The following is a 19678-nucleotide window of genomic DNA, read 5'->3' as shown; positions in this document are numbered from 1 at the left end:
AAAATAAATAAAATAGTTGCAAAAAAAACATGTAAAAAAAAACACACACACACACACATAGACCGAATAGTATATCAGAAAGTTCTGGTGGTTTTAAAACCTTGACTTTTCCAAATCGCAGTAAACCTTGAAACCCAGTTATCGTTCCATGCCTACTGCAGGACCAGGTTTGACCAATGGGAGCAACAGAACATGACTTGGGTTATTTTGGAGTAGTTTACATTAACAAGCAGGCTTATTTTTTTAATCCAGACCTGGCAACTCTAAATAGAAGTTAACAATGGTAATACATACACAAGACGCAAAGTCAACCATCGCCATCTTATCCAGTTTTATGAACATCTGTAGTATCAGAAAACAATGTAAGTACTAGAAGGATGGAGATGTAATTAGATATAATAATCAGTGTCAGGTTATCATACCTTTAATCTAATCTAAAGTTAAATGGTTCACCCAAAAGTGAAACATTTACTAAACCTTTTCTTTTGTTAACCACAATAGAGGATATATTAAAGAATGTTGGAAACCTGTAACCACTGGCATCCAAAACAAATATGGAAGTCAATAGTCACAGGTTTCCAAAAGTCAATTTATCATGTGGTTTCAACAGAACAAAAATATAAATCAAGGCTGAGTAACTGATGACAGAATTCCATTTTTGGGGAAACTATCCCATGACTTGGCATGACAGTCACATGAACAAATCACAAAAACTCAAATCAGACAGGAGCATGGTCTTCCCCTTTCTTCCTCAGTTTTCTAAAATGAAAAGTATTTTTTCTTTTAATCAAAGAAGATTATTCACTATTATTATAATCAAGCTTTGGGAACAAGTTCTCCAAAATTTAATTAGTCTTCCTTCACTTCATTCTATCCAACCTTTTATAATAAATAGTCTCATTGAAAAACATTAAATGTCAATTGCTCTGGCAGACGACCACATCATTTAACAAAATGCCTTAGCATGACCCCGTCTCCTTATCTCTTAGAGTGGACTGGGCAGAAAAGAAACCCATAGCATGTCATGAAAGATACTGCTGCCTGCCCTCATATTATCGCCTGCCCTCTCCATACCAAAGCCTGACCCATGCACCTTTAGAGCAGCATGTTGTTTTTACATGCCGCTGGCGCTGCCATAAAAACACTGCCAGTGACGCTCCTGCCCTTCTGTCATGCGCTTACATGATGAGAACAATCAGAAATGGCCGGCGGACAAAAAAAAAACAGGTTTTCTGATGTATTCATTAAAGTGAAAGAGTCTGAAATAAAAACAGGGCATGGAAATTAAACAGAGATCTATTCTTTAGCCTCGTGCTTCATGACCTATTGCTCAGTGGTTTTAGTTTTGTTTTTAGGGGCTGTCATGGATGAGATTATGATGCTGGTGGTGAAGACATGTTTATGAATAAGACTTAAAAAGAAAGGAAAAGTGCTGTGGTAATAATGCTACAGGATCATGTCAACATAATGCTATTTTGAAATTAGGGCTGTGCGATACCGAAGAAAATTAAGAGAGCATGCTAAATAATGTGACATCTGATTTGCTGTTTGATATTTTTCAAAATGTTGCAAATTATTTCAGGGAAAAGCAGGCACCACTACAACTTCTGTAATTTGATCACATAAACATCATCTTCATTTGCTCCACTGGTATTGTTTTAAACAACCTGGAAACATTAAGAACAATCAGGTAGAGATGCACCAAAATGAAAATTCTGGGCAGAAACCTGAAAAACCTGGATGCACTTGGCCAAAAACTGAAAAGTATTTATAATAATGATTTATAAAAATAACTTAACTCAACTCAACTTAGCTCAACTTATTATACTGATTTCAAAAATCACAAGACAATAAAATAATCGCATTTATCAGTTGGTGCACAAGTATTTTGGCAAAAGCCAAAAATACATGGTATGGGTCAAAATTCTTGATTTTTATCTATAATATTAAGATTTGTTGTTGATTTGTTGGCTGTAAATATTGTTGAAAAAAAATCTGTCATCTTAATCCGCAAAATTCAGAAACAATTCAGAAAAAGTCCTGTGAAAATCTGGAGGCATTGACAAAGTTATTCTGGAGGGATTGACAAGTTTTTATCTTGGAAAAATATTGTCCTCTCCTAATAAACCACACATCAACATGAAATTTCATGTCAGTGCATTTTTTAAGTGAACTTTGTTTCACCAGGAAGCATGTTTGGCTCAAAATAGAATATTAAGCTATTTTGAACTTTGATCATGGCCCACATGCTCACTTTTGTGCTTCTATCCTGCATTTGCATAGTTTATTGAAAAAATTGGTTATGCAGCGCAGTGCTTTCAGCATCTGGTACGCAGTTGCAGTTCATCAAACTTGATAGTCTGGCTCAGCATAACCCTTTTTCAACTCATATTGACAGAAAATGCCATTTTGGTCAATAATTTTTGGTGGCCAAAAATTCGACACATCGACACAATCAGGTAAACAATCACAGAATGGAGTTACTTCTTTGCAATTGTATTGTTTTCTTAAAAGAATAGTTCACACAAATACAAAAATGTATTTATTCAGAATGTAAAAAAAAACAACGCCCATTGAATTTCTTGTCCTTTATTCAGAATATCTTGTTCAACAGAAGAACGAAATTTCTAAGTTTAGAACCACTTAAACGCGAGTATACGTGAGAATTTTTTTAACTATTCCCTTAAGGTGGCTTGAATGCTTAGTCATTTTTTAGCATACATTATGTTATGTTTGTACAATTCATTTTTATATTCCAAATCACTGTGATTTGCATATTTGAGATTTTAGAAATCGAAGATATATTAAAAAATGTGTTATATATATATATATATATATATATATATATATATATATATATATATATATATATATGTAATAAGATATATTGCACAGCCTTAATTAAATATACAATTTTAAATTCATTTAACTAAAGTAATTATAAATATCAACAACTGCTTCAATCAATAGATTCCTGCCATATTAAAAAAATGTAATAATAGCTGCACATTTCAAGAAAGAAAATCTAAATCTGAATGTTTTTACCCTAGTATAATAGCAAAAAAGTACCATAGTGTACTGTACAATATAAGGACATTTTCTGCAATAAACTGAAAACATAAATAAATAAAAGGTGTTTTTTTAATTTTTATTAAAGCTTTAGTGATAGTCTTTCAGGTTCATTTTTAAATCAATGCTGCCGTAGATCATCAGATCAATTCATTAATCTGCCAAAGTTCACCAGCCAGTTTAACAGCAGACGTGTCAACTCCAGTGAAGCTAAAACACTCAACAGTGATTTAGCCTCTTCCCTTTCCTCTTTTCCAATCCATTCACCTTGGCAACTTCCCTCCAGAGGCGACCTCAAGCACCCTCAGTAGGCGTCATGGCATGAGCTCTTCACAAACACCAGTCACTTCCAGCCCTGACCGAATCCTGCACGCCTTCAACAATGGTGCATACGTCAGCTCGCCTGATAACATCCTCACAAACAGAACCCCTTGTCTGGAAACTGAAGGCATGGCACTAAAAGGATCGAACTGGCTCATTTGCGATTTATGAAGTCACGTGACTTTGCATCTCATTGCTGGTTTGACTGATGTATATTGTGTCTTGTAGCTTGTGGGTGAAGACGAAGCCATTCAGAATCACAGAGCATTCCCAAGATTCCCTAATTTCCCTCACCACAGTATGAACTCATTTCAACTTATGTGGCATTTGAACTCAAGCATCATTTAAAAATCAGAATTTCAAATGCCTCGGCAAAACTAAAATATGTGAAATGGTATTTTCGTTTACATGTTCTTGCACTTGAACAAACAGGCTAAATATACTGTACTGTATGTTACATAATGTCTTTGAGGCAGAGTTGGTTACATCTAAACTGAAATTAAAGACAGTTCTTAAAGTGACGGCAACCTAATACACATCCACATATTATTTGTTGTCATGTTATTGGTTGTAATTCACTTATTTGTTTATTATAATCAACTTTTCAATTGCCTTTAGTAATTTTTCAACTTTATAAAAGTCTTCTGTAATACCAAAGTCCCTGTAAGGAAAGTAATTTAACTCGACAGCCATCTTTGAAATACCTCTCAGGCAGTATGCTGGGGCATTCGGAATGGGGAAAAATCCAATTCTCTAAAACTTTTAGCCAAGATTAAATTACATATTTTGAACCACCAATAAAATTAATCAACAACTGTCCCATAAGTTTAGTTTCTAAATGTTAAAATTGCCATATTTTCATGTTGCCCAAGCTAATGCGCATGCACACTCAATCCGCTTGTTAAGTGTGACGTCACACAAAGCGGCTTCCGGGTCCAAGCACTCTATTCAACTGAATGGGGGGACTCATGAAATGGCAATAATAAACATTTACAAAGCGATTTAATACTAAAAATCACGATCGCAGTATATATGTCCATGCCTAATATCCGATGGCCAGAAAGTGATTAATTTTTTTATAAATTGTTAAAATTTTGGTATTTGTTATGCAGCAAGCCATGAGATTGTTGTGTACACTATGATTTTATATAAAATTAACTTTAATGTGTGATAGGAATAAAACGTGATCATAAACGAAGGATTTCTCCACTCAAATGAATGGCGGCTTGGACCCGGAAACAGTATTACATACGTCACAAACACGTCACCACTTAACAAGCGGATAGGAACGTGATCACAACACCAACTTCATTTATGGCAGTGTTACACATTTTCATACTCTGGATAATGCTTCATCAGACCACGCTGCTCTTCTGAAGTAATTTACAACTTGGTCTTGATGGCGAATCTCCTCCAGAAATGACAGCGACTCTTTGTTTACAAGTTTATGGACATTTGATTAGTTGCTATCATGTGATATAGATTTAAAAGTACAGATTTCAAGCTTTATGTAGATATATCTTTTATGTATTATTATATCTTATGGATTTCTTATGAAGCAAGTATTCGCTGAGATTCCACTGTGTTTGTTTAGCAACACACTGTCGTTAAAGCACACGTCTGGTCCGAGCTTCTCCGTCAGTCTATATCGATCGCTGATTAGCTCCTGTAAAAGTAGGCAGGGCTTCATTCGCCATATTGAGCGTTAAACTTTTCCTCATTCAAAACTATACAAGTGACATGTCTTGTGTATTCTAGAGTCTTTAGTAATACTGAAATTGGAATTAAAATTGCAGAATGCAAATGTAAGAATGCAAACAGCAAATGTTTGTATTCTCTCCATTTAGCTATTTTTTTCTGGACTAGCGGCTAGAAATTTTGGCAGGGCTAGTAACAACTCCTCAACATTGAGCTATGCTTTAGGTTTTTTACTCTTGCAAATGGAGAAATTAAGACATAGTATATAGTATAAACACTGTCATTGCATTTACTGCTGTGGCAGTACTTCTTATGCTATTGACGATGGAACGGAGTCTTAATATTTGAGGTTACGTCTAGATATGAGAAATTCTAGCATTGTTACAACACAGTTATGAACTTGATTAGCCTTTTATGTGGAATTCGAACTGAAGCAACCTTTGAACACCTGAATTACAAAGCCTAAATTTAGTGATTTACATCCTTATCTAGAACTACACATCCACATTCCACCAGTTTTTTGGGGCTTTTCAGATCTTTATCTTATCCTAATCATTTCTAAGCTGTGAGATGATGGTCATGATGACAAAGGCCTTCTTCACTCGATGGAAATTTACTTTTACTGGCTACAGTAACAGTGGAAATTAAAGAATTATGGGGGTGCAAGAAGAGGGATGCTTCTTTGGTTGAAATTTCAGCCTTCGTCTAACATCTTTCACATCTCGAAATGTTTATATTTCTCGAAAAGAGAATTGTGGTCCTTGCGGATTCCAGTAGTCCTGTACTTTCCACTCTGGCACTACTGAGGGACTTTCTGTCAACAGCCCTGATGAATTTGCATCAGGAAGAGATGTGGCTTAATTTAGATATGTACTACTGTTCAAATATTTGAGTTCTGTACATTTTGCTTTATATTATTTTTAGTGCTGGGCAAAGATTAATCATGATGAATCGCATCCAAGATAAAAGTTTGTATACACATAATTTTTTTGGGTGTATTGTGTGTATTTATTATGTATATTTAAATACATGCATGCATGTGTTTGAGAAAATGTTTATATTTAAATATAAAATATATATGTCACAATTTTTATATAAATTAAAAATTTATATAAATGTAAATATTTTTGTTTTGCATATACAAGTGTATATTATATATACAGTGCTCAACATAATTGAGCACACCCCATTTTGAAAATGAATATTTGTATGCATTTCTCAGTGAATATAGGCAATGTAGTTTGGTGCATTTAAACAAATTTATTAAGCAGATATATTTATTAAAAAATCATTTTAGTCACCAAACATATTTAGAAATTATGAGATAATACAATTAAATTTAAGCAAAATATTGCAAAAAAAAAAAAAAAATTACAACCTACAAAATTTAAACCAAATTTTTCATTTTTTTGCTTCTCATGATTTGTTCTTCTGTATAAATTTGTATTTAATATTTTTCCATAATATTTTTAGTGTACTAGTGTGTGTGTGTGTGTGTGTATATATATATATATATATATATATATATATATATATAATTTATTTATTTATTTATTTATTTATTTTTATTGTTTTGATCTGATTAATTGTGATTGATATTTGCCCAGCACTAATTATATTCATTAAACTGATATTATAATTAATCAAAATGTCATTATAGTTATTTAAGTCACCTGCTGAAATATATTAGAAGACTGGGTGATGATGTTGAAAATTCAGCTTTTTATATATGGATTTACAATTTAAAATGGATAAAAACTGAAAACACTTACTTTAATATATCTCATTCACAATATTATTATTGTTCTGTATTTTTTTTATAATAAACAATCTTTTTTATGACCAAAAGATACTTCAAGCATTTACAATCGTACAGACATTGCATTATTAAATGGTACTACCTATGTATCTCTATCTCTAGCCTTACTGCTGAACAAGTAAGGACACACTCAAATGTATGATTCACTAACAGCACAGTACATGACTCACTAAAATATGATGATCTGAACATCTTGATGATCTGAGTTCTGTCTTGATATACTGTCAAAAAGATATAAACCTTAAGCTCTGTTTCCAAATCATAATGGATGATACTAAATGTGTTTAAAAAAATCTAAAAAATTTGTAAACATTGAATCTGCGCACAAGACTGTCATCTGCCCCACAGAATGATGGGAAAATCTGTCCACAGCACGCATGTTACCATTCCCTGTGTATACACATCAGCCACACCTCAAACACCACCAACATCCTGTCATTTAGAGTTGATGCTCCTGCTCTCCATCTCAGTCCATGATAACATACAGTGATCAACAGGAGAATAATAAGGATGGGGGGGGGGTTACACAGCAGATGCTGGCAGCAACTGACGGCCACGATCAGCCCCCACCCGAAAAATTACCATCTGTATACAGCTATGGAAAGCTGAAATCCCTCTCGCAATAACAGGAGGAACTTTCCATTGCTCATTTAAAAAGAGAACCTATCTGTGTGTGAGGAACACATGCATGCAAATGCTCACTGAAACCCAATCATTCATATGCTAGAATCATCTCACCCAGCACAAACAGGACCACGCCTCTGATATAATATAATATCATCATTAATATCATTTAAACTCAAATCCATTATCAACATAAACACATAAAACACTGATGACCACATACACAAATCTGTTGCTTAAAATACATCTTAAACTCCCAGCTTGTGAGATCACCCATATCAACTGCAAATGCTATTAAATCATCACCTCACACATTAAATACAAAAACACAAACTTACAGTGCATCGTCACGGATGAAAAACGCTGCCTTGTCTTTGGCTTTTCCGAATCAAGAGGTTTTAAAATGCCAGCTTCCTTATCGTCAGACTTCAAAATGATGGCGGCTTTCTCACACCCTACAACTGTGCATGTAGTACATTCATTTTCAAACAGAGAGGCTTTCCCCTCCTCCAAAAACCACACCCTCCACGACAGCAGAATCCTCAAAACCCCCCCAGAAACACATTCGTGCTCCGATTGGCTAAAATCACTCACACCACAAGACTCATCCTCCATATATGGGCATACCAGCCCACTGAAGGAGAGAGGAAGGGGAGGGGCCAAAAAACACACGCACCACTGACACTCTCATACATACTAACCAGTGCAGATGCTGGGAGGTTATTACAGTGCAACCTTGAGTGATATATCAGCCTAGAAAAAGCCAGCACAGCTGCACTGACATCAGGCGATAGACATGTAACCCACCAACACACATCTGTCCCATTTATACGCTGGGGTAATAAGAGCATTTTGTGCTGGCTTGCATCTGCATAATGCAATTCTGTAATAATTAACAGCCTCCTTTGCATGAGCAGACATAGATGATGCTGACCTGCTAAAGTTTATCTGATCTAACCAAAAACCAAAGCGCATGTGTGGAAAGAGATGCTAAAACGAGCTGTTCTCAAACAAGAAATGCAAAGAGAGCAGTTGGTAAATGTTTATATGTTGTGTAAGGGGCAGAAAGGTAACAGAACTAGGTTTGACTAAACCCATGGATGGCCTAATTTTAGATTAGCTAACAGATGATTTGAATACCTAAAACTGCATGCGACCGACAGCTCTAGCGTTCTTGTATTTCTGGTTTGCTTGTTCAGTGGTAGGATGTCATTTCTGAGAAGGAAGATATAAGGTGATGCTGTGTTATTCTGACGTGGGAACTTGTGGCACAGCACAAAAACTTTTTCACATTGAATTGTTCAAAAGTGACCATCTTATGATGTTCCTTTTCCAATGGTGTTGTTAAATAAAAAAAAAAAATTATATATGTAATATGTCGTACAGCATAATATTTTTCTGACACACACACATAAATATATATATATATATATATATATATATATATATATATATATATATATATATATATATAAATATATATATATATATATATATATATATATATATATATAAATATATATATATATATATATATATATATATATATATATATATATATATATATATATATATATATATATATAAATATATATATATATATATATATATATATATAAATATATATATATATATATATATATATATATATATATAAATATATATAAATATATAAATATATATATATATATATATATATATATATATATATATATATATATATATATATATATATATATATATATATATATATATAATGTCAGAAAAATATTATGCTGCACGACATTTTTATTGCACTGATAATAAAATATCTAAATAAAAATTGTTTCTTGGGCAGTGAATTAGCATGTTATTTCCAGACTGAAACATTGATTCTAGAAAAAAAAATTACTCATTAATTTATTTATTTTTACCTCTCAAGGGTTGGGAGCTCGCAATATAAGGGTTATCTCAAGCCAGGAAACCTCCAAGAGGCGATTGCGATGGTAACCAAAAGGCAGAGAAGCAATCATAAATTCAGTCTAAAGAAAATATTTATAGTTATTCAAGTCATCTGGTGATATGTTGAAGACTGGTTGCACGGTTTACCGGCTATGGTAGTATCACGATACTATGGCTCCAAAATACGGGTGCTGCCACTGTAGTTTGTAAATCATCACAAATGGTTTATCTACAATAGATAATGTTGCATGTGGAAAAGTCACTAAAATGTTCACACGTTTGTGCAACAATAGACTAGTTTATTTTAATAGTCTGTGGGGCCCTTTAAGGTTGCAAAACTGTGTAAAATTCACACCTTTTAAGGTAGCCTATTGCACGTTTTCTAACACTGCAGTTCGAACGAACATCTGAATCGCTTCATTTCTGTTTCTTTTAATATGATTTATTAACTACAACAACTGCGACAATCTCTTAAAAAGAACAACTCACAAAGTGAAATTTTGAATAACTTTGGATTTATACCTGATAAGAAAAACCCAAAATAGCAACAGGAAACTATTTTTGACCACTTCATTATAGCCTTTTGTAACAAATTTCATTTGGTATAATTGGTATCTTTATTCAAATGTATTTTTGTTGGTCAGTAGAATGAGGTCATGTGTGGTGCAAATAATACTTTTTGCCTAAAGGAAATTATGAATTTAATTCAAGTAGGCCTTTTATAACATAAAATAGATTATTTCTGACAATTTACTTTATTATGTGAGTTATGAAATACAGTATTGCAATACTTGGTACCATGATACTTCAGCTAGTATAGTATCGTAAGATAAATTAATAGTGTCGCGGCAACACTAGACTGGAGTCAATTTCAGCTATTTACATCCTAGGAACTACAATTTTAAATGCATCAAAACAGTAAACATAACCCCAAATTAAGACTGTTACTTTGAGAGACTGTTTTACTGTATTTTGTTATAATAAACAGTCTTTTTTAGACTGAAAAAGACCAAATAAGATAAAGAGATTAAATTATTGAATAGTACTACAAATGTGTCTTTATCTTCTTATAAAAATAAATAATTTCTCAGCCATAAATCTGATGAACAAGTAAGGACACACTCAAAGGTATGAATTACTAAAAACACTAAGTTTCTGATAGTAATAATAGTAATAAGTTCCCTCATTTCCCTCATTGAAGACAATTTATTTTTATTTTAACAAACATTTATAATATTTTGTAACAGTAAACATGTCAGGCTAAATAATTAAAATAAATCATTGACTTCTGCTCTCTTCATTAGTTTCAAAAACACAGATTTCTTTATAACGCAAAAAAAAAAATACTAAAAAAACTTACATATACCTTGGGAACGGTATAACAGAACATTTTAGCGGTAATAAAACCATGACTTTTACAAACCGCAGTAAACCTTGAAACCGGTTATCATCCCAAGCCTGACCACAAGTTCTTGAAATACTGTGAAGATGATATAAATTTTAAGCTCAGATTTCAAATCATTACTGATAATACTAAATAAATGCATTTACAATTTCCAGATCTAGGAATACATTATATAAAATATTTACATACAAAACAGTTATTTGAAATTTTTCAAATATTTAACTTGTTTATTAACTTTTACTCAAGTTCTGATCAAATAAATGTAGCCTCGGTAAGTTCTTTTCTAACCTCACTGTGAAAAGATGCTAAATACATGTGAAGAGCAGCCTTCTGACCTAAAGGTTATTTTACATTTAGCACAAACATGTCGAAGCTACATGTATCCACCAGCTGTATATTTTAAATTAAGAATTAAGTTTGAAAATTGGTACTCCGGCAAAAATAAATAAATAAATAAATAAATAAATAAATAAATAAATAAAAAATAATAATAATAATTGCATCAACAAAAAAAATTTAGGTTGATATAATTTAAAGGTGTAGTGTGTATATTTATTATGTATATATATATATAAATGTTTATGTATATATAAAATGTTAATTCATATTTAGATATAACATATTCATGTATATGATGAATTTATATAGATAAATTTAACTATGTAACAAAATATTTTTTTGTAGTTTTGTTTCTATGTAGGTGTATCACATATGCATGATGAAAAAATATATATGTACAGTGCTCAGCATAATTGAGCACACCCCATTTTGCAAATGAATATTTTTATTAATCTATCAGTAAATATAGGTAATGTATATTGGTGCATTTAAACAAAAAATATATATTAAACAGATATATTTATTAAAATAATATTTTAGTCACCAAACATATTTAGAAATTGAAAGATAAAACAATTAAATTCAAGCAAAATATTGCAAACAAAATTACAACCTACAAATTTTTAACTAAATTTTCACAATTTTTTGTTTTTCTTGAATTTTGCTATTTTTGTTTAATATTTTTCTATAACATAATTTTTTGTGTACTAATTTTGGACTGCTATCATAAGTTATTTTGTCAGATTAGCGCCAGATTTGGCTTCAGTACTGACTTATATAATGTATTTGCACAAATATAATATTGTATAGCTTTCCTACTCATTCCTTAAATGAGTAAGGGGTGCAATCATATATGCTGAGTAATAAATAAACGGTATATAAATAAACAACATATACATATCTGTGTGTGTATTGTAAATATATATATTATATGTAAAAATAAACTTTTCTTCTGGATGTCATTAAATGATGATTAATCTTTGGTCCAGCATTACATTTAATATAAACGTATGTCATGTGACATTTTGACTAATATAATGCAGCTTTTTTTCAGCCTGATTTTCATCAGTATTCCATGACTTGTTTCCCAGTTTCACTTAAAAGAACAGGAAATTTCTCCTTCAGCATACAGAAACAGGAAAAGTGCAGTTTCCTTTGAAACAGGAAAACACACACTGACATCACAATCCCTCCTCAACAATCCAGGCAAATCAAGAAACATGGTCAAAAATGCATTTTAAAATCGAGATTTCTTTCACCAAGGCTACTGAGCAATCTAAACATGATTATGTTGCAGTTAAATCTACACCAGCTGTAACTGTTTGCAAGTGTTATTTACACATTTACTAAAGGAGTGCTTTCAGATCCTGATAACACAACCGTCTATATGGTTTATTACCCTGTGTTTACTAATACAGAACACAGCAATATTTCTGTTGAATTACCAAACCGAATTTTCGTAACTCTAGATACTTGGAATATATTTCATAACTGGACATTAGTGGTTTTTCATTGGTGGACACATAAAATGTGTTTCCAATTAATCTTTTGAAATAAAATAAAAAACATATTTGCCTTGAGATTTTGACATAAGGTGTCATTGTACTAAAAATCACAACTTTCTTGCTAGTCCAAAGACAACTTGTAATGAAACGAAGTTGCCAAAACAGCTAGTTTAGGATTTGTTCTAAGTATGACACACTCAAAAAATAATGTTTTTTAAACTACTTACCAGAGGTGTGGACTCGAGTCATGTGACTTGGACTCGAGTCAGACTCGAGTCATGAATTTGATGACTTTAGACTCGACTTGACAAAATATAAAAAGACTTGCAACTCGACTTGGACTTGAACATAAATGACTTGGACTTTGACTAGGACTTGCCCCTATTGACTTGTAAAGACTTGCTGCTTCCCATGAAAAGCCCAACGATAAAAAAGTATGTTGACATAGACCGCTCTCTCTCTCTCCCCGTTTAAGTGTGCGTGTGTGTGACAGCATGCGCGCGCGTGTGTGAGCATGCGCGCTTTCGGCATGACGTCCAATCGAAGCACGGTAGATTGTTTTGATTCGACAGTATCCAACGTGACTACTATGAGGCGCCGGAGTGGACAAAAGTCAAGCGAACGCAGAGAGAATTTGAATTTGAACTTGAGATCGAGCCAATACTCGCGTGCCAATACTCGCTCTCTCTCTCTCTCTCTCTCTCACATACAACATACACCTCTCTCTCTCTCTCTCTCTCGTGCATTCAGTCTCTTTGCGTTCGCTTGACTTTTGTTTACGATGGCGTCTCATACCTTTAGTGCTTTTGCTCTCACGGGATCCTCCTGTAAAACTGACCCTTCGCTAAGCCACGCCCAAAAACCGCCACCCACCAATCGCGGCTTACCAATCGTAGCTACGGGCAGAGGCTCTGTCAAGCTTTCGAGCGAGGGAAACAAGCCAAATCGTTGCGCAATTGGATTGTGAAAATCTGACACCCGCTATCCTAAAAGTTTGGACTGGGTGGTGGGATTTTTTCCCTTTTCAAAACCAAAGCCCAAGAGGAGAAATGCCAGCGCGGATCAAGCTGTGTGAGGGGCGGTAAAGGAGTTAAGCTAAGTTGGTTTTGTTTTCGATATTCACATTCAATGATAGGTGGCAATAACTCACACTCCTCTTATCCTAAACAGATCTAAACTGTGTTTCTTTAAAAAAAATAATAAAAAAAAACAAAGCAGGTTATGCTTCCCAGCGGTCTTTTTCTTTTTTTCCACTCGATATTATGAGCCAGGGCTCGACAATAAGGACTGCCCGATGGCCCGGGGCGGCAGGCACTTTTTTCCAGGGGTTTCAGTACAGCGTAACCGCTACTACGTCATCGGGTGGGCGTGGCCTATCTGTGAATTTGCATAGGTCACGGATCATGCGCAGATTGTGAAAACAGCCGTTAGATTCAGATACCTGTACGTATTCGCAGGGGTTTCGTGTCCAATACCTTTTATATGCAGTACTAAATAGCTGTCCTGATCGCAGGTGTTTCATGTGAAGTCAGTGTATGTTATATTAAACAAATTAACTTAAGATACCTCTCAGATTACATTAATACTGTTATAACTTAAGATACCTGTCCCGATCCCAGGGCTTTTGTGTCAAATACTTTATATATCATATACAGTAACATCAGATACCTGTCCTGATCTCAGGGGTTTCATGTATAATTACTTTCATATTAGTTAACATCAGATACCTCTCCTGATCCCAGGAGTTTCATGTATGATCACTTTTATATTATATACATTAACATCAGATACCTGTCCTGATACCAGGTGTTTCATGTATGATCACTTTTATATACAGTAACATCAGATACCTGTCCTGATCCCAGGGGTTCCATGTATGATCACTTTTATATTATACACATTAACATCAGATACCTGTCCTGATCTCAGGGGTTTCATGTATGATCACTTTTATATTATATATATTAACATCAGATACCTGTCCTGATCCCAGGGGTTCCATGTATGATCACTTTTATATTATATACAGTAACATCAGATACCTGTCCTGATCTCAGGGGTTTCATGTATGATCACTTTTATATTATATACATTAACATCAGATACCTGTCCTGATCCCAGGGGTTACATGTATGATCACTTTTATATTATATACATTAACATCAGATACCTGTCCTGATCTCAGGGGTTTCATGTATGATCACTTTTATATTATATATATTAACATCAGATACCTGTCCTGATCCCAGGGGTTCCATGTATGATCACTTTTATATTATATACAGTAACATCAGATACCTGTCCTGATCCCAGGGGTTCCATGTATGATCACTTTTATATTATATACATTAACATCAGATACCTGTCCTGATCCCAGGGGTTGTATGATCACTTTTATATTAGTTAACATCAGATACCTGTCCTGATCCCAGGTGTTTTGTGTATGATAACTTTAAATAAAAATAGAAAATAAATATGAGTTATGTAAATTAACTAAGATCGAGAAAGAAAAATTAACCACGATTTATTACAGAAAATGTGGTATTTATTTGTTTAAACATGACTGAATACCATATTTTAAACTACAAAAACACGGTTAATCTTACCACAACCATTATTATTTGGTTTAAAATGGAAGTACAAAAGCCCAGAGACAGTAAAACGGAGTAATACGGATTAAAACGAGGTCAGCTGTTTTTGCTAATGAAATCTTTAAAATATAACATTATAAAAACAAAAAAAAATAACCTGTATGATTGTTTTTTTCCTTCGTTATCCACCGCGGTAGGTTCTTCCATAATCATCCTGTTTGAAATGACCGCGCTAAAAAAGAACCTGTACTGCGCATGATCGGTGACCTCTCAGTATTGTTTTTTTTTTTTAAGGGGGCGTTTCCCAAACACCGACCGAGCCACGCCCATTTTACGTCGTGGTAATGAAACCCCTGGAATTTAGTGCATGCCGGCCCGGGGCCAGCGTGCGAGACACTCGGGCCAGTGTACAAAATGTTACTGGCTCGATCGGGCCAGCTGCTGCCTTTTTGCCTGCCAGATCGAGCCAGAGCTGCGTGCTGCGACTGTCTGTCAATTGTGTGCTAATACAATCTTACGGTGCTTTCACACATAGACGTTTGTTTCGGAATCTGTCTCGTTTCACCCGTTAGCGCGTTTTTTTAGCATATATCCAGCAGTTGCGCTCGCTTCCGTGCCAAATCAATCAGTCCAAGATCGCCTGAATGAGACGCGGTCTCTGTCCTATTGAGCGTATCGATTGTAGCGAGAAAACAAAACAATGCAACGAACTAACGACCCAGGCTATATCACAGTGTACTATGATCGTGTAATAGCCATATATACGGCTATATGAAGAGGGAATGATGAGCAGGGCGAGATGTCATTCTTACCGGTAAATGCGAAAGTGAAAGCATGCTGAAATATTACCGAGAGCTGTTTGTCCAGCCTGATTTCGGTTTATCCGTCAGGAAAATTGACCGAAATTACTATCTGTTAATTTTTCCATATTTTAATCGTATAATAGGCCTATGTTGTATTAGGCCTGTTGTTTTGTTCATTTCCGCACTGACAGCTCGAAAGAAAGATCCACATTGATCTGATGCAGTCTCGGTTCATCTGCTATGTCTCTCTATAATTTAAGCCTAAAATACAGAATTATAGTCAACGTTTCTTTAATAGATTGATTAATTCAATTGATCGATTTCTACAAAACCTGACAATTGAAATGAGGCTCTGTATATATGAGAAAGTCTGACCTCGATTTGTATTTGGTGACGATGTCTGTGGGTTGTTAAAATTAAAGTGCACATTTTCACTTATAAAATATTCTATACACAATACACAAAAGTTTGGGGTCAGTGTGATTAAATATGTTAAAACAAGCTTCTTCTGCTCACCAGGGCTGCAATTATTTCATCATAAATACAAATTGTGAAATGTTGCACTATAAAATAACTGTTCAAAAGTAGTTTATCATTTAATTTATTCATTTATTCCAGTGATTTTAAAGATGAGATTTCAGCTTCATTACTCCAGTCACATGATCCTTCAGAAATCACTAATATTAATTATTATTATATTTATTAATGTAAATAGTTATAAAATCAATAATGTCTGGAGTAATTATTTTATTTGAAACTAAATACAATAACAAAGCAGTTATTTAAAATTTTAATAAATATTTAACAATTACACCTTTTTTACATTTATAAATATAGCCTTGATGAACTGAATAGTTTTCCTTAAACATTTTAAAAATTACCGTAAATATATATACAGATTTATTAGCCCCCTTTTGTTTTTTGTTTTTTGTTTTTAAAATATTTCCTAAATGATGTTTAACAAAGCAAAGAAATGTTGATATTTTGTCTGATAATATTTTTTCCTCTGAACAAAATCTTATTTGTTTTATTTTGGCTAGAATAAAAACATTTTTTTAACCATTTTAAGGTCAAATTTATTAGCCTCTTAAGCTAATTGTTTTTCAGACTGTCTACAGAACAAACCATCATTATACAATAACTAGCCTAATTACCCTAACCTGCCTAGTTAACCTAATTACCCTAGTTAAGCCTTTAAATGTAACTTTAAGCTGTATAGAAGTGTCTTGAAGAATATCTAGTAAAATATTATTTACAGTCATCATGACAAAGATAAAATAAATCAGTTATTAGAGATGAGTTATTAAAACTATTATGTTTAAAAATGTGCTGAGAAAATCTGTTCTCTGTTAAATAGAAATTGGGGAATAAAATAAACAGGGGTGCTAATAATTTAGGGGGACTAATAATTCTGAAATCAACTGTGTGTGTGTGTGTGTGTGTGTATACACACACACACACACACACACACACACGCACATTCAAATAGCGATTAACTTTTTTTTTTTTGGTGGGGCCAGTGAAAATTTGGGCTGGGCAAGTAAAAATCAGAACCACTGGCCCGATCGGGCCAGTAGAACAAATCCTTAGCGTTGAACCCTGTGAGCACTGCTTAGTTTAAACCCTCGCTATTGTAACGCATATAAATACATACACTAATATTTGCTGGTAGGAAAAATCTATTTGTTCACTTCTGTTATTTATACTTAATGTGCATTTCAATTTTTTTCTTCCACTAAAAACTGGATAAAGAGCACACAAACATGCTGACAGTAATAGGTACTGTACACTGTTATGGGTCAATGATGCTAATATTCGGCACAAATCCATCAGTTTCTTAGGTTATTAGATTATTTTATAATTTCACCTCTCCTGCTGTGCATGAACTATGCTGTTGAATGTTCAGCGTATGAGGTGGCTAGGCTAACCTTGCTTCAATTTTGATAAAATTATTTTCTAATCAGTTGCTATTATGTTGTGAATATACCCCTGTAATGTATACTGCAGTCCTCTTTTGTCTGGCTTTCTCAGATATCTCACCTGTTTGCCAAAAATGACTAATTAAATCCTTGGGAATGTCTGACACCAGCGCATACACACTGTAATAGATGTGCCAGGCATGAAAGCTTGACAGGCGTAGCAACAGTAACTAAGGAGGGCGAGGCTTAGCGAAGGGTTATTCCAAGAATGTTGATATGGTTTCTTTCTTGCTTTACTATTTATTAACAATACACAAAAAACTAAAAGGTTAAGGTAAATTCTTTAATAAATTCTAGTGTTTTTTAGTATTATACTTGTTGTATACTTGTATTATACTTATGTTTTAGGCTAGTATTATTTACGACTTGTTAATTAATGCTTCATAATACAGTAGTATTACCAATAGTGAACAGATAAAATAATACAAAGTGTAGTTTTAACTACAGTAAAGTGTAGTGATTTGTAGTATAAAATACCCTATATTGTAAAATAATACAGCACTGGGTAATTTGTTTATATTACACTTGTGTTACCATAGCAACTATAGTATTACCACAACTGATCAATTGAAGTTCTTTACTGTAGTAGGCTACTGTTCAAAACACAGTACATGCCAATATACGTGTTCAGGGGCCCTGTGGCACAGCTTTCCTCAAAATGAAGAGGATGACATGGAAAATGTCCTCCACAATCTCATCAGTAAAGTGGAAGCCAGCAGACACTAGTTTACTTTATTTTAGCTGCCATAATAAAATGAGATTGATAAGTGAGATTTATTTGAAGAGTGAATAGTACAGTAGGCTATAATACCTTATCAAGTGTTTCCTTATTTTTATCACAGTTACATTTCTGCTTGCATTAGTTTTTGTTTAAATGCTTTTAAAATAAAATGTATTCTTTACATCCAACATCTATTCCAGGGGTGCCTTATAGTGGTGTAAACCCCTTTACAAGGGGTGTTACCCCTGTGTAAACTCGAGCCACCCCTGTGGCCAACCCGATATGATTTTGCTGTTGACATTATTTATTTAAATCTACTTACATAAATGCAATACAATGCAATATTTCAATAAATAAATAGCAGCCACTAAATTATTGTGGATTGATTGGTGCCACTGACGTAGCTGGCCTCTTCTGGCCCCCCTTATGCAAATTTTCAGGGGGGCACCACTGGTCTATTCTCTGTCTTTAAGTGTTTGAAACTGAAAATATCTCATCATATAAAACAACCAAAAATGTTATGGTTTATTAGATTAAACATTTATTATGTAAGTCTATTTTAGTATTTTGGTTATTGTTATTAAACAGTGCAGCAATATGAATCATATCAAAAAGCATGAAAGGAAGAGGGAACACGACACAAATTGTGAGTTTGCATATAATCTCTGAGAGCGCTCAAGAAAATTTGTATGTGAGCAGTGCATATTTGAAAGCGAGAGAAAATTTGAGAACTCGCAATCAGTTTTGTCCACAAACAGAGGAAATCCGTGCACGAGCATCACACAAGGTAGAGAGCAAAGCTCTTCAACGTTATGTGAAGAAAACAACTTTATTGTTTGTATGAAGTAGCCTACTTCATTAAC

The 19678-nt window shown here is 33.6% G+C and overlaps 1 protein-coding gene across 3 annotated transcripts in view; it reads right to left on the bottom strand.

The window, feature by feature from the left end:
• acsbg2 (acyl-CoA synthetase bubblegum family member 2) overlaps positions 1 to 19678 on the bottom strand; it is a 51762-nt gene that overhangs the window by 26392 nt on the left and 5692 nt on the right. Inside the window, exon 1 of one of the 3 annotated variants that reach the window (XM_073909158.1) lies at positions 15470 to 15590. The exons of 1 other annotated variant lie outside the window; for it this stretch is intronic. Coding sequence is in view for 1 of the 2 variants with exons in the window: in NM_001126379.1 (NP_001119851.1) it covers positions 7870 to 7876 (7 nt within the window). In the remaining variant the exon portion in view is untranslated. Of the gene's footprint in view, positions 1 to 7869; positions 7947 to 15469; positions 15591 to 19678 lie in introns of those variants that run through there. One more of the 3 variants, NM_001126379.1, reaches the window with a different exon arrangement.

Source organism: Danio rerio, chromosome 8 (genome assembly GCF_049306965.1).
Source record: "Danio rerio strain Tuebingen ecotype United States chromosome 8, GRCz12tu, whole genome shotgun sequence".
Classification (NCBI taxonomy): domain Eukaryota; kingdom Metazoa; phylum Chordata; class Actinopteri; order Cypriniformes; family Danionidae; genus Danio; species Danio rerio.
The sequence above is the reverse complement of the archived record's forward strand: the minus strand, read 5'-3'. Positions and strand labels throughout refer to the sequence as shown.